The 16762-nt window shown below is 38.9% G+C and overlaps 2 protein-coding genes across 3 annotated transcripts in view; both read left to right on the top strand.

Annotated features, from left to right (window-relative positions):
• crocc2 (ciliary rootlet coiled-coil, rootletin family member 2) overlaps positions 1-2473 on the top strand; it is a 68805-nt gene extending 66332 nt beyond the window's left edge. The window contains exons 32-34 of the mRNA XM_038282389.1: positions 120-251; positions 1563-1742; positions 1826-2473. Of these exons, the coding sequence (XP_038138317.1) occupies positions 120-251; positions 1563-1742; positions 1826-1909 (396 nt within the window). The 3' untranslated portion in view covers positions 1910-2473. The remainder of the gene's footprint in view (positions 1-119; positions 252-1562; positions 1743-1825) is intronic.
• Positions 2474-2833: 360 nt separating this feature from the next.
• The window catches only part of sned1 (sushi, nidogen and EGF-like domains 1), a 52759-nt gene continuing 38830 nt past the window's right edge, over positions 2834-16762 (top strand). For both annotated transcript variants that reach the window (XM_038282390.1, XM_038282392.1), the window contains exons 1-2: positions 2834-3497; positions 14916-15203. In XM_038282390.1, the coding sequence (XP_038138318.1) occupies positions 3294-3497; positions 14916-15203 (492 nt within the window). In that variant the 5' untranslated portion in view covers positions 2834-3293. The remainder of the gene's footprint in view (positions 3498-14915; positions 15204-16762) is intronic.

Below are 16762 nucleotides of genomic sequence, written 5' to 3'. Positions count from 1 at the left end.
CTAGATTTTCTTTCTCCTACGAAACACATCGACTAATTATAAATCATTTCCACCACAAAAAAAGCACAAAGATGTTAGAACCTGAGTGTGGGACCAGTTGTGGTGTTTTCTGCTCTCAGGTGGAGATGGAAAGACTCAGGAAGGAAGATGAGGTGATATCCGTCACCCGGGAGAAAGCAAAGCTGGAGGAGACCCTCCACAGCCTGAAGAAAGAGCTGAGTGAGGAACAGCGAGTAGTTCAGACTCTCCAGGTGAAAAGTTACAAATAATGCATAGACTGTGTTGTATAAAAGTAAACTATATTTAAAAATGGAGCTTTCATATATATATATATATATATATATATATATATATATATATATATATTCTAGTGTCTTGTAAAAATATTCACATGCTTTGAGCTTATTACAAATTAGCCCTGTTAAAACAACACAGTTCAGTGTTTTTCTTTGGGATTCTTTTTAATCATACACCATCACAAAAGAAAAGGATGCATGGCGTTCAAGCTTCTCTAATTGATAGTTTGATCCAAATCATTCCTGTTCGTTTTCAGCTGCATGTTTAGAGTCAAGAGAAAAGTTAAACTCTGTCCCAGTTATGTCCTGAAGAAAAGCATTCCCACAGCATGATGCTGCCACCATTATGCTTCACCTAAATAGGGTCTATTTGGGTAATATGCACATTAATTATCGCTGCCCTTAAGGTTTTATTGACTCAAAATGTTTCATGATGGTCTATTAACTACAAAACTACTTTCTTCCTGCCATATTTCCAAATAGGCTATGGTTGTTCTATTTATTTATCACTATGATAGTAAAACATTTGTAGGTCAGCATTATATTTTTAAAAGAAACATATTAACATTATGAAGTTTGTCTTCCTTTTCTCCGTTATGTGATAGCCTATGTTGGTCTGTTACATCAAATCTTTAAAAAATGTTTAAAAAGCGTTTTCAATGCACTTTTTTCAGACAGCACACATGAAGAAGCCATGCATGGGGTGCCAAAAGTAAAGATTTTACAAGAAATTTCACTGTAAAATTTCAGTTTTATCACAATGTACTCACCCTGCTTTTTTTTGGTTTTGTTTTTTATAACTTTTGGAGGTAAAACATTTCATTTAATGTATTCTATATTTTTTAATGCAATCTATATCTTATTTCTAAATTTTATATTTAAATACATATCTTTTATCTAAATCTTGAATCTAAATTAAATGTAAGATTTATATCTTAGTTTAGAAAGAGATGTATAATGCACATATAAATAGAAAATTTAGATCTAAATATAGGATGTTAAAAAGATATTTACATTTCTATTTAGCATTTGCCACTAAGGTAAAAAAGAACAGTAAATGACAAAAATGTGTGAGTAAAATATCTCTACTACATTTTTGAATTTGGCATCCCATAGCCATGATTACCACTAATTTTTAAACAATTTATTACGACTGTCAGTCTAAAGGTCTTCAACATTTAAATGGAGCTTACCACTTCCCTGACTGACCAATTTTCTCTTTAATCTCTGTGTCCAATCCTGGGAAACCAAATAAACCGCTGAAAGGTCCAACTGTCAGAGCTGGAGCGCGCTCATGCACAGCACCTCCTGGAGGTGACAGCTCATCATCACAGGGAGCTGAGTGCAGAGACGGAGCATCTGAGGGAGGGTCAGCTCCAGGTAGAGCTGGCCTTGGAGACCAGAGAAATGGCACATCGCCAGAGGGTCAGATGCCTTGAGGAACAGGTATAACACCCATCGCTGTAAAAATCTTCATCTCCTATTAATCCATAGATTATCTACATCATCCTGCTTCCTGTTCCTTGCAGGTACTGACTCTGAAAGAGCAGCTTGATCAAGAGACAAGACGGCGTCAGGAATATTTCATTCAGATGCTACAACCCGGTGTGTAGGCAGTGAAGTATGTGGCGCCTCTGCGTTCCTCCTTCACTGCCCCCCCCCTGGCAGCCCCCCAACAACTTCATGTGTCAAGCCGGAGCCGTATTTGGAAGAACACAAACACACTCCCCAAGGCGTCCGCAGCCACCCCTGCAGCACATGTGGTCTCAGGATTACAGTAATCTACCAGAAAGCTCAACAACAACAAACAATAAGCATGTTGTTTATAAATGAACTGGATGTGCCAAATTGTTGGTAGGATTAGATTTTTTTTTCTGTAGCTTGGAGAACTTTATCTGTCTAATTATGCCATCATGATTGTGATGCAACCTTTTATTATTTTATACACATTTTTTTACCCTTTTCTTCACACATTTTATTAATTACCTCATGATTAATATAAGAACTTTATTTGATAATGCTTCAGAAAAACCACAGGGAATTGTTTTGTTTTGCTTGGTGTGTTTTATCAGGAAAAATATCGTATCATGCTGTAACTGCTTATTACTAAAATGTTAAAGACTACATCAGCCATATTTGTTTTTATGGTGTGTTTCAGCAAATAAAAACCTCCATAAATGTCCTGCCTCTGGTGAGAAAGTGCTCAATACGATTACAGCTGAAGCTCAAAGATCCTTCAAGGTTTTATTTACATTATTAATCCAGCTTAACATCCTCTTTATTTCCTTCCACTATGCTGTGCACCTTTATTTTCTTTCTCACAGCACTACAACTTTTGGTAACGATACGTAGAAGGAGTTTAACTGAGAGGGGAAAATCTGTCAGTTTCTTTAAAGCAGTCCTTTGATTAACATAGATCCACCCAGTGGTTATCCAGTTACCAGCCTCTTTTTAACTATTGGCTGGAAGGAGCTAATTATGCAAGGTAGTGAATCCCTGTGGGGAAGGTGGGGCCAAAGCTGAAAGAACTCTTTTGGCAAGCAGAATAGAGCTTTTATTGAGGATATTTCTAAGCTGACCATCAGGGACCAAATCACTGGATTGTTTAAAAAAATAAATAAATAAATAAAAAGGAAGGAAAAACATCTCAGCTGGATCACGCTGCTCCCCCCTCTCTTTCATTTCTTGCCTTGTTTCATTTCAGGGAGATGGACTGCAGCTCATGCGGTGGTCAGCAGCAAGCAGAATGCAAGGAATCTGCTGTATTCCCTCCGTCTCACACCAGAAGCCCACTGCACCGCTAGAGGACAAGTGAGGGGAGGCAGATCCAGGGGGAGCAGTCAGGGGAGGACTCCGGCTGCTGCTGCTGCTGCTGCTGAGAGGAGGAACCGTACGGTCTTGTCCTGTTCTGCTCTGCACTTGTTGCCTGAAGTGTGTGAGCTCCTCCCTCCCTTCCACGGTGCCTGCTGTCAGTTCCATCCCTGGGTGGCTGAGGCCATGCTGCTGGTGCTGCAAGCCATCCTGTCCTGCTTCTGCACCCTGCTGCCCAGGGTGGAACCTGCTGTGTCCTTGGAGGACTTTTACCCCTTTGGTCCTGACCAGGGAGACACCCAGACCATCGCCCAGGACGATGGAGGCTCTGGCCTCCAGGAGATCTCTGTGGCTTTCCCTTTCTTCGGTGACAGACACTCTGGACTCTATGTGAGTAGAAGTTTTCTCCTGACCTGCTTTGATTGGTCATCCTGAGTGTATATGTTTGTGGCAGGAAGAAGTTGAACCTGACAAGGTGTGATTTGTGCAGGATGAGAAGCTAAGGGAGTTTTTGAGCCAAACAACACTGCAGTACCTGTTTAGTTTGTGCATGCCTTGTATTCTCATTTTCTACTTTCCTACTCACTGGTTCTTGGTCCTCTCTCTCCCTTTCCATCTGCCTCTTCTCTGCACTCTGTTTGCTCCCATGCACACGTGGGAGATCAGCTCTTAGCAGGACAGCGGTAACAGCGTTAAAAGGAAAGCTGCAAAGAGCTGTTTGAGGAAATGACAGTCAGTGTTCAGCATCTGTGAGTAATTCTTTTACACAAGAAGTTAGAGCAGGGAGGAAATATGCACGCCAGAAAGAGCAGGACAGAGCTCATGGGAGGAAGCTGAAAGGTTTGACAAGGATTTTTCCCGCACCAACAGTGAAGCATCCTTTGATCTGCCTTTGTCTTATATCGGGTTCAGCTCCAGCAAATGGAAAGGCAGAACTCTCTTAAATCAACACCACCTGTTTGTGGTTACGCATCCACACTTTCTCTCCAGATCTGCTCTTCCTCGCCTGGAGCTGTGCCTCCCGCTTCCCTACTTAAAAAAAGAGCCCAGAGCAACCATGAAAACAATTAGTAAGGTCAAAGGTTGTGTTCCTAAAACATGCATGTCAAAAACTGCCTGCTCACTATGCAATGAATAAAAACATTTTCTTTTCATTGCAGCCTCGTCTCCAATAGCACTGATCTCCAACTGTCAAATTAGACAAGTCAAGACTAGCTGCCGGTCGCTTGACTTGCTAAACTCAGATCAAATTAGCGTCATGATGGGTATGATAATGAGGGTTATCCACACTGTGGAGGGATGCTTGCTCAGCATTTCTTTAGGAGTCACCAAAAGAATGATGTTCATAGTGAAAATTACACGGCTCACCTGAAAACCCTCAAACATCTGCTGCAAGCCGCGCAGGCCACAGGCTGATATCTGCCGTCAGGGAGCTGCTTTGGACGGATTGTATTTCACTCTGCTCTGAGGGATAAATCTGTAAATTTCTCCCAGAAGCTTGTTCCAAGCCTTTGGGCTGCTGCCACAAAGAAGCCGTGGAAGCAAACCGATTTTAGATGGTGTGTGGGTGCTGTCTGACTTCATTAGCATTACTTAGTATTTTGAGCCCAACATATGCTTTTTTTTTACCTTTCACAGAGGATATCTGTTGGACTATATATTCCTAATATGTGCTATTTCTAAACACAGAAGGAATTTAAGGACATCCAGTTACTGGGATCATAATGTCACTTCAAACTGCTTCCATTCAACCAGGGTCTTTCCCAACATTTAGTCCTATTTCTGCCTCATAGTAACCAGGCTGTCCCTCTGTTATGTTTTGTATCTGGGAGTTTTCTCATGTTGCTGGGATCTCTTCTCCTCCTCCACATCCTCCCTCCCCCTCCTCCCACACCTCAGATAACATGGCAGGGGTCTTCCCCCAGGAACTGTCCAGCTGCTTTATCTGAGAAATGACCAATCACTTTAACAGAACACAGATGCATAAGCATGGAAGGGTAGGAGCTTCTAAGTAGCGCCGTACACGGATGACCACTCTGATTGAAGGTTGGTGTGAGGAACGTGAAGGAGGATGTCCAGGGTGGGAGAAACAACACGAGTTTATAAGCAGCTGTGAAAATAGGCCTGTTTAATCAAATTCAACTGTGAAAAAAATGTTTAGGGATTAAAATCTGCAAGATCACATCTGTTTTACATCAAAACAAGGCATTTTATCACTACTTTTGTAAGAGTTTCAAAGTTACTATGGGGGGGGGGGTTGGATTTGGGAGTGAGGTTAAATAAATAACATAAATCATTTATGTATGCCTGGAGATTCATTGATCAGGATTTTGTTGCAGATTTTCCAGCTTAGATTGTTGTAAAGCTTCCGGCTGCTGAGATTTTAGGCATTTCTTTTAAAGGCAACTGTACAATAAAAATGATTGAAAGAGGGTTCAAAATATAATATGTAGTTTTTCCTGCTTTCTTTTTATAAGCACCGATATGTGGATTAGAGCAAATGTGTCCTGCATATGTGGGAGAGCAGGTTTTTATTGCTATGCAATTACAGAGTAGACATTTGGACATCTTTAAAATCTGGTTAGCAATGCTAACGAATCCATATCATGCTATATATATACGGTATATATTGCATGATGCAGCTTATATCAGCTTCTTACAATGCTATAATGGTAATTCATCATTCTCCAATTGGTATTCTGTTTGATTCATTCATGTCTAAGCAATCCTTGTCACTCTCTCGAAGCAGCAGCCTCTCCTTATCCTGTGCAGAGCACAATCATTTCTGCTTAAAGTAGAGACAAAGTGGCTCTTCTAGCAGCTAATCGGCACAAAACAGCAACTGTTCATTTTTTATATAAATGTGTAAGTCGTGAAAATGTTTTGTTATTTTTGGGCCAAAAGAGACTTTGGATTTTCTCCAGCTTTTTCAAAGAAAAGCCTCCTCAGGAGCGGTGTGATACCATGCTGCCACATTTCGAGCACGTCAGATGGTGTCTCACCCTCAAGGGGAGTGATGGTGTTGAAAAATCAAGGGCGTAGGTTTTATCTCAACTTTGGTAGGGACTCTACTGGTCTTAAGTTGAATTGGTCTGATGTCTTTGGTCCTACGCGTTATGCATGCTCCTATTTTTTTTATGCTTGACATAAGCATCATGGCGCATTTCGTTCAAAAAGAAAACAGCTTTTTTGTGCTACATTTATACAAATTTTATAAGGACTACACACACAAGATGCTGTTTTTAATGTTTGAAGCATGAGTGGCTTGGAATGATGTAAAATTGGGACAACCTTACACTTTGAAAGGGGTTCCATTTGAACTTCCCAGTGACTAAGACGGAAGGTAAATATGTGCCTTTTTAACCAAATATAATCTAAATATGTCTGTATGTGTATTGTTTTCTATAGGTAATATGCAGAGGTAAACAGAGGTAAAACAAACTCTTATTTTTTTTTATCTGATATGCTGATATTCTCTCTATTGTAAAACAAAGCAAAATAACATATTCAATGGACTGCAAATAGAGTTATTGTATTTACACTGAGCAATTAAAAAATTTACTTTAATATACAAGTTGTGAGAAAAGAAGCAACTGCTGCAACAACGCTGTATTGTAAATTATAAACATGTTATTAACGTATAATTATTGGTAGGGACAAGTAGGTCGGGCCAAAATGTTGGTAGGGACATGTCTCTATGGTCCCTATGCAAACCTACGCCCATGTGAAAAATAGCACCAGAATACAACTAATATTTCATTACAAACTGCTACACTGTAGCACCAAAACTGATATTTTATAGTATGTGATTTTAGTGGACTTTTCAAAGCTTAAAAAGCATAATATAACATTTAAAACTCTCAGAGAGTGACTCTGATATTCATATATCATGTGTCAGCCAAAGAAGCTTTAAAGAGTCAGAGTCATTTTACAGTATCTTCATACTTCGTGTTTCCAGGTTCAAATCTGCCTCTCACTCTAGTGCAGCAAGAATGAGCTGCAGGCACCGTCTCAATTTGCCATAGAAAATAGTTTCCTTTAAAAATAGCTTTGTAGATGTCAGTGCTTCCTCTGACCTCATTTGAACACCTCACAGATGCAGATAATAACTTATTCTAAGGGCCACTACCATATGAAATGAACTTCAAATCATTTGAACACTTGATATACAGATATACTGTATATATTTTATGACAAAAATCAAGTATAGGTTTACGATAACAAAGTTCTACAAACATCTACAAGAATGTAATATTTTTGTGTAATGACTTAGAAGAAAGGACCCAGAACTCAGGCAAGACAGACAGGGGAATAACTTACAACATTTATTAAACAACGAGCTGTGATCTGCTGTATCAGTGACTAGAGCGTCTATAACAGGATAGTCTGGTTTGACAGTTCAGTCCGTACCCAGAGAATGAGGATGATTCCATCCGGTAGACTGAACAGACGCAGCGGACGCTGCCAGAGAGTTCCAGATGTGAAGCCTAGAAGGCCGCAGTGCTGACAGGACATCAGAGCTGACGAAGGAAGACAGGATAATCCACAGGGCGAAGTCAAGAGGCAGATCAGGTTCAGTTCACAGAAGAATCCAATAAGAGTATGAAGACAGGTCAGGCTCAAAGGTCCAAATACAGAAACGGATCAAGATCAGGCAATCAGAACACTATAGAAATGCTAGAAAACTCTCAACACCAAAGGCTCAAGAATAATCTGGCACTGATGGCTGGAAATGGGCAACATAAATAGGAGCAGGAACAGGTGGATCAGATGAGCATTGATGAGAAAACAGACAGAGCTAGATAGGTGAAAGAAATGAGCAATCGAGCCAGCCATCAGCACCATAATTATGACAATATGGGAATATAGTAATATTCCAAAACTAAAGATTACCTTTATAAGAATAAACATGATAAAAGCTTGACATTGTAAGAAAAGTTGTGATGATATGAGAACAAAGTGATCAAAGGACTGCCGTTATTAATCTGTCTTCGTCTACATTTTGCCACACAATTACATGTAAAATACATGTGTGACCATTTGTTCCATAATCTCTTTGCTGCTGAAACAGAATTTCCCAATTGTTGAGATAAAGGGAGTTTATTTTCTATTCTATTCTAAATGGAAACCATTCATAACAAATAGAAAAAATGTTGTTGACATAAGTTTGTTTAATCAAACCTTACCTAGAACTTCTGACCTGTTTCTTATATGTTTCCATGCGTATTTTGACATTAGTCTTGGGCTTTAAGCTCATGATATTTTCTGGCCTTATTTCCATCACTCTAATCTTTAGCTTGCTTCAAAGATATTTTTTCAGATTCAAGTCTGTTCTCTATCTCAACTGTCTAATGCCACTACAGTCAGTCACTAGAAAAAAATGTCTGGGTTTCCTAAGAAAAGTTTTTTTTTTTTTTTTTTTTACCAGGCTGAATATTTATCTAAACCTGAAAGGATTGTTTGATAACTAGAACCTAATAGAAATGTATGAAATTGACTTTGAATTTACTTTTTTTGTAAAGTATCTTAAGATATTTTTTTTTCATTGGTGCTTCTGAATTAATTAAATGACAAATGTAATTTAACAGAATTAAGCATGAATTTTACAAAAGATCCCTACAGATTATTCAAACTATATTGTTTTGTTGCAGCTGTCCCTTTTTCCTGTCCAGTTTGAACGCTTTCTCAAGTGTTAGAAGTCTGATACTGGCCACATAGAACAGATTCAACCAGACGCATTCTGCACTAACCTGCAGGAGAAACATCTAAGTAGTGAGGATTAAGCTGAGTGGATTAAACGCCTCAAAATCCAGAATGAACGCAAATAGAGGAACAGATTAAAGGATTTATCAGGCTCATGACAAAAAGCTTAAGCCACTTAACACAACCCCATTATCTAGTAGAAATGTAATATTTTTTTATATTTTCTAATACTGCAAAATGATTAAACTTTATTTAAATATTATATGTGTAATGGATATCAGCCATTAGAAATATAACCAGCCAGAGCTAGGAAGGTCCAGGCCACCAGCTCAGACTTTAAACTGCATTCATTTTCTCTCTCCCTGTCACCTACCTGGACAGGTTTGCAGCTGTGAAACCTCCGATTTTGACAAGAAGAACTAATGTTTTCCCAAGCTGATCTATGGGCCTCTTTTTGATTTAGAGCTTTGCCTTAGCCAAACTTAAGCCAGAAGAAAGTTTATTTTAGTCCATTAAACTGCTTGGCTCCAAAGAAAACCACCGAAGCAAAATCCTGGATATATTTGGCAAATATTTTCACAGAAAATCTAAAGTGTATTGCAGTATGATTTGAAACCCTTGAAACTGAGGAAGGAATAATGGAATAGAGGATACAGCTTATATGATTGACTTATTACCGTTTTCTCTTTCCAGTGTTTTTGGTCTTTTTTTTTACAGTTACATGCAGCCCTGAACCCATTTTTTTCTAACATAGGTGTGATGCAGAGCTGTCCCTCCCTGGATGGCATAGATTATAATAAATCTATGAGAATATGATGAAAATTGTTCTTTCATCAAATGTTAATTTTAGTCTGAAAGCATTAGAAAAACTCTGCAAGATGGGATTCCACTTGTCCAAACCTTTCCAGATGCTTTTGGGGACTGGACTAGATGGGGAGAAAAAAATATTCTGGTATTACAATGTAAAACGTTTCTAGATCTTTGTGATTTTCTCCACTAATTCTGGCTTAAGATGGATCCTTTCCAGGCCGCTGTCACCACGGGTTTCTCATTAGTGGGCATGCAGGTGTGGGAGGTTAGTAACCCTTCTGCCGAGCTGCCCCAATGCCCTTGTTCTCGTTCTTTTTCCCGGTATCAGATGGAGCTCTGGCTGACCCATGGACTCTTCCTCAGCAGCCCGCTCCCTCCCTCCCTCTGTGTCTCTTTCTGCAACGGCCACATTCTCACCACATCACGCTGATTCAGAAGGGAAGACTGTGGTCGGGCAATTAACTGAGCTGCTGCGCTCTGCCAAACAAAACTTCCTCCAATGTTTTTACAGCAAAGTTCTTCAAATTATGGTTTTCATGCATCCGTGGAGTAGAGTTCAGCCATCTGACGTTGCTTTGTCACTGTCACATGCCACTCAACATGAATGTGAATAGAGTTCACACCAGAGTTTAGGCTTGAGAGGAGAGGTGCCAGCCAGGGCAGACAGAGCAGGGCTTCCCATGCTAATAATACACCAACACAATGCATGAATGAGAGCCTTTCATGGGAATCATCCCTCTGTCTGCAGGAGGAACCTTTCAGCACAAGTTTATGGGATGTTTAGCACCTTGTTTAGATGAAACTTCAGATCTTTTATCATATTGATTTGATGAATCATTGGGATGATTTAGATTTGAAAGCTTTAAGTCATTTTCAATATATTGCTTCACATGTTTTCTTCCAAAATAAATTGTGCGTTTCCACCTACATGGTAGGGTTGGGACAGGGAGAGACTCCCATGCTGTTATAAGCGTGAGTGAAATGACCAAAATTTCACTGTAGCACCATATTTATCTGATCCTTTATGACTGTATCATTTCATAAAAGTGATAGGCGGTTTTGAAATAGACTAAAAGTGTGCAACAAGTCGGGGAGGGGCGCACTGCATTTGTACTCCGTACAGCTCCGCTAACTATTTTAATTGCATCGCATTATAAAGGACTTAAGTCTGGTTTTGGAGGCCGGAAACACTGTGATGCCAATAACCGCTTCATGTCGTCTAACTAAACGACCTTCACTTAATAACTCGCTTTTTATACGTCTCTCAGACTTCCTCTTTCTGTAGTTTCTGTTTCTTTCAACTTGCGTTTGAGACTCATGATGATTACTCTGTACAAATTTTCCAAATTGCATGTTAAGGTAGTATTAATGTTCATATTAGTGTGCTTATACTGGAGACTCAGAGGGGCTTAATGTGTATAGTGGAGTTTAGCCAAATAAAGGGAATTAGGAAGCTAATGAATGTTCTGTGAGCCATTTGCCTGCATTAGGATGACTGAACAAAATGTTTACTTAAATGTTTATGCTAAGCAGCCTTATTGGCAATTAAGGGAATAATTAGAATTATTCACACAACTTCTTGAATTTGGGTTTAAAATGATCTATTCATTTGACCAAGTTTCTTCTGCCACAACTTAAATTTGATATAAAGTCTACGGAGGGGGCTAGAGATTAGGGCAAGGATGTGTTATGTTTTTCAGGTCGGAGGGTTTGGTATCAATGTGTTTAATAGCAGACTGAGCATTTCTGAAAAAGGTAAAAACATCAGATGCACCGATGATGTGGTAATGATGAAGATTCCCCTTATTAAGCTCGGAGGGTTTTAGAAATAAATCCCACCTTAAAATATTCAACCGAATAAATCAAGAACAGCTCAAAAGCTATTATAATCTAGTTAACCAGACTGATAATGTGTTGCTCTTTGTTTAGTTCAAACGATTCAGTTTGGATAAATTTATCAGTCCTTTCCAAGCTGATTGGGCAAAACAAGAAGATACAGGTGCTGGTCATAAAATTAGAATATCATGAAAAAGTAGATTGATTTCAGTAATTCCATTTAAAAAGTGAAACTTGTATATTATATTCATACATTACATACAAACTTATATATTTCAGATGTTTATTTTGTTTAATTTTGATGATTACAAATGACAACAAATGAAAATCTCAAATTCATCATATCAGAAAATTAGAATATTACTGAAGACCAATAAAAACAAAGGATTTATAGAAATGTTGGCCAACTGAAAAGTATGAACATGAAAAGTATGAGCATGTACAGCACTCAGTATTTAGTTGGGCCTCCTTTGGCCTGTATTACTGCAGCAATGCGGCGTGGCATGGAGTCGATCAGTCTGTGGCACTGCTCAGGTGTTATGATAGCCCAGGTTGCTCTAATAGTGGCTTTTAGCTCTTCTGAATTGTTGGGTCTGGTGTATTGCATCTTCTTCTTCACAATACCCCATAGATTTTCTATGGGGTTAAGGTCAGGAGAGTTTGCTGGCCAATTAAGAACAGGGATACCATGGTCCTTCAACCAGGTACTGGTAGCTTTGGCACTGTGTGCAGGTGCCAAGTCCTGTTGGAAAATGAAATCTGCATCTCCAAAAAGTTGGTCAGCTGCAGGAAGCATGAAGTGCTCTAAAAATTCCTGGTATGTGGCTGCGTTGACCCTGGACCTCAGAAAACACAATGGACCAACACCAGCAGATGACATGGCACCCCAAACCATCACTGACTGTGGAAACTTTACACTGGACTTCAAGCAACGTGGATGAAGTGCCTCTCTTCTTTTCCTCCAGACTCTGGGACCTTGATTTCCAAAGGAAATGCAAAATTTACTTTCATCAGAGAACATGACTTTGGACCACTCACCAGCAGTCCAGTCCTGTTTCTCTTTAGCCCAGGCAAGACGCTTCTGACGCTGTCTGTGGTTCAAGAGTGGCTTGACACAAGGAATGCGACAGCAGAAACCCATGTCTTTCATACGTCTGTGTGTGGTGGTTCTTGAAGCACTCACTCCAGCTGCAGTCCACTCTTTGTGAATCTCCCCCACATTTTTGAATGGGTTTTGTTTCACAATCCTCTCCAGGGTGCGGTTATCTCTCTTGCTTGTACACTTTTTTCGACCACATCTTTTCCTTCCCTTCGCCTCTCTATTAATGTGCTTGGACACTGAGCTCTGTGAACAGCCAGCCTCTTTAGCGATGACCTTTTGTGTCTTGCCCTCCTTGTGCAAGGTGTCGATGGTCGTCTTTTGGACAACTGTCAAGTCAGCAGTCTTCCCCATGATTGTGTAGCCTATAGAACTAGACTGAAAGACCATTTAAAGGCTTTTGCAGGTGGTTTGAGTTAATTAGCTGATTAGAGTGTGGCACCAGGGGCCATCAATTTTGAACCTTTTCACAATATTCTAATTTTCTGATATGATGAATTTGAGATTTTCATTTGTTGTCATTTGTAATCATCAAAATTAAACAAAATAAACATCTGAAATATATGAGTTTGTATGTAATGTATGAATATAATATACAAGTTTCACTTTTTAAATGGAATTACTGAAATCAATCTACTTTTTCATGATATTCTAATTTTATGACCAGCACCTGTAGATTCTGGTTTATTTTTTTAAAACCACAAATACCATGAGAATTCATCTTGCTGGCACCGTTACAATTATCAGGTTTTAATGCAAATATGTTTTACTTCTTGGCATGTTCTGGTGTTCAAGACGCTTGGAAGCAGAATGATGAGTTTTCAGAGGCTTAATGAAAACTGATCGCAGGAAAATAGGGAAGCTAATGCAAAGAAACATGAAATTACACACAGTATGTAACAGCAAAAAAAAGTCTGAAAATGATTTTGCTTTCAAAATATAAACTGTAAAATTGAACAAATATGTAGAATAATACAATACAAATAGTACATTTGTTGAAGAAATACTTTATTTTGTTAAGCACTAAAATGAAATCGAACTGCAAAATGTTACTACCACACACTTTCCCATTGTTTTAGTGTTGTATAATGTCAACCTTTGCTTTAATTAGGTGAATTTAAAAATTAAAGATTAAAGTTCTATTTAAAGGGAGGCTTTTGCTGAGGGAGAAATAATTAAAAGGGAAAATTCAAGAATGGAGCAAGGAGAACCTACAGAAAAAGTGACTCGAAGTAAAGACAACTAACCAAAGATGCTATGAAATATGCAACAAATAAAAAAACCCTGGTAAGGCGTAAACAAACAGAACTAGTATGGCAAACCCTAAACGGCAAAAATAACAGAAGATGGTCACTCATGATGAACCAAATCAAAACTAAAGCCTAATTTGCCAATACTGACACTCTTATAAAGGGAAAGCATAAAATAATTTTAAAAAAGTTTAAGAAATATTTCATGACCTTTGCTCCTCTGCAGTACCTCCATGACCCCAAAGTTGATATCTGGAACTCATTGTGTAAAAAAAATAAATGGAAATATGAAGCAGGTCTTGCTGGCTTTTGCTCAACTGCAATCATAATCAGCTGTGCTAAAGCAGGGAAACCTCTAAAACCTGCAGGACAGGGGCCCTCAAGGACTGACTTTGGGGATGCCTGATGTAAATGAAAATTAAATTGGTTTTATTTCACATACACTCATTTTAAGTTGTTTAATTTTTTTTTTTCAATCAAGGGCCATCCTTACTTTGCAAAGTAAATCATTCAACATCTTAATCTGTCAGATCTATCCATCACTTCTCCCTTCTCAATAGTTTTCCTAAAATGTTCCTGACGGCTGTTTTAGCCCATGTTCTCAGCTTTATTAGTGAAATCTTTAAAATAACAATTTACCATTCCTGAGTGAGCAAACCCAGCAGGAAACCTTCACATCTAGAGTGTCTGGAATCACCATTTTCCTGGACTTTTAAGTCGTTGCAGAACTTTGCAGTTGACTTAAAGAGGGGAATGATTCCAGTGGATTACTTTCCCTGCTGGCCTGGATTTAAAGACTGCAAGTGCTCTTCCAGGTGGGATGACTGCAGGTGTGAGCAGCAGAAACCAGGTTTTCTCAGTTGCCATCATCACTCAGAATTAAGGAAGGGTCTGTTTGGGAAGTAGGAAGTGCAAACATCCGTTCAAGCAGCTTTCTCTTCACATTTCTAGGGCTTACCCAGTCAGCTTGGTGCAGTTTGGCCAAGTTTATGTTTCCCACTCAGCATTTCCAGTCTAACTCCATCTAATCCTTTAAACAACTCAGAGAAACTCTATTCCTACAGGTGGTGTGCTTAATGCAGTTTATCTTCCCTTGTTCCTTCTCCTCAGGTTAACAACAACGGTCTTGTGTCTTTCCTGAGGGAGGTCTCTCAGTTTACACCTGTAGCTTTTCCAATTGCTGGCGACAGAAGGGTTGTGGCGCCGTTCTGGGCTGACGTGGACAACCGTCTAGCAGGCAGCGTCTTCTTCAGAGAGAGCCAGGACTCATCCATCCTGAGGAGGGCTTCAGGTGATGTCAGGACGTACTTCGCAGAGTTCCCTGACTTCAACGCAACATGGGTTCTCATCTCGACTTGGCATCAAGTTACCTTCTTTGGAGGAAACTCCCAAACGCCGGTACAAATTCACTCCACTTTACTGGCAACTTAAATATTAAAAGTAAAGTATCTTTTAGAGTTTTTTTTAAACTTAATCGCAACATATGATACTTTCATCATGTGGTTTTTGTAGTCATTAAAACAGTGAATAATGGGCAAAAAAGTTGCAAGAGACGTAAATTCTGGGCTTACAGTGTTATATATAATACATAGTTTTGTAAAGAAAACACAATTTCTTTCCTTATGTTTCACTTTAAATCAGAATACATCGACATCTGTTGTTCTATTGGGACAAAATGTAGTAAAAGTTCAAGGATCATGAATACTTTTGTAGGGTTCTGTAAGTCGATCCTACACACAGCAGATAAAAACACACATTCAGCTCAATATCAGCCTTTAAAATCCACCCAGGATTATAAAACTTTGTATATGATATAAAAATAATACATTAGCTGCCATGAGAAAAACTAAACTGCCTTTTTGACCTCTGTGAATGTGGTATTTTCTGGGTTCATACTATAATGTTGTACACAGTTGGTTTAATGAATGGGCTTATTTTTCAAAATCTTGATTCTTACACATTGCAGGTGAAAAGGAGATTAAAAAGTGGATATATTTCTAGTTTCTATGGCAAAAAGTGAGGAAAATACTGAGATTAGAGGAAAAAAAAAGATAAAGTCAGAGAGAAAGAAGACAATGCAGAGGAAACTGATGGAGGAGAATGAACGAGTCCAGTTTATCAAACTGAACCACCTAGCATGTATTTATTTGTAGAAATCTCATAGTAAAGCTATTAGCTTTGTTTCTCTTTGTGAGTCATCTTGCAGTCCAACACAACAATCGTCATCTTAAGCTCTTCTAAAAAAGATTAAATTAGTCTGCAAGGTAATTTAAGTTTCTTAAATCATTTCATTTCTGCCCACAGAACTGCCGCTCACTGGATGTTTTTTCTTTTTCGAACCATTCTCTGTAAACCCTAGAGATGGTTGTGCGTGAAAATCCCAGTAGATCAGCAGTTTCTGAAATACTCAGACCAGCCCTTCTGGCACCAACAATCATGCCACGTTCAAAGTCACTCAAATCACCTTTCTTCCCCGTACTGATGCTCGGTTTGAACTGCAGGAGATTGTCTTGACCATGTCTACATGCCTAAATGCACTGAGTTGCCGCCATGTGATTGGCTGCTTAGAAATTAAGTGTTAACGAGCAGTTGGACAGGTGTACCTAATAAAGTGGCCGGTGAGTGTATATATATATATATATATATATATATATATAGAGAGAGAGAGAGAGAGAGAGTTAGAGAGAGAGAGAGAGAGAGTTTGGAGCATGTGACCTGGCATCTTTGTGCAGTCAGAGCTATAGATGGATATCTAGCCCAGAGTCCAAATTAAAAGAGATTAGCTGAAAACAAATGCATGCCACATCATTCAGATGCTTATGTGTTAGAAAATGAACACTTTAGATATTTTCTTCAGTTCAGCGCTACACAATACATTATGTTTGGTTATAACAAGTCTTTGTTTTTGGTCCACTCAAGAAACGCTATTTCTGACATTTTGATTTGAAAAAGCTTCC

The sequence above is a fragment of the Cyprinodon tularosa genome, unplaced genomic scaffold, assembly GCF_016077235.1.
Source record: "Cyprinodon tularosa strain WSP-4 unplaced genomic scaffold, ASM1607723v1 ctg182, whole genome shotgun sequence".
Lineage (NCBI taxonomy): Eukaryota > Metazoa > Chordata > Actinopteri > Cyprinodontiformes > Cyprinodontidae > Cyprinodon > Cyprinodon tularosa.
The sequence above is the reverse complement of the archived record's forward strand: the minus strand, read 5'-3'. Positions and strand labels throughout refer to the sequence as shown.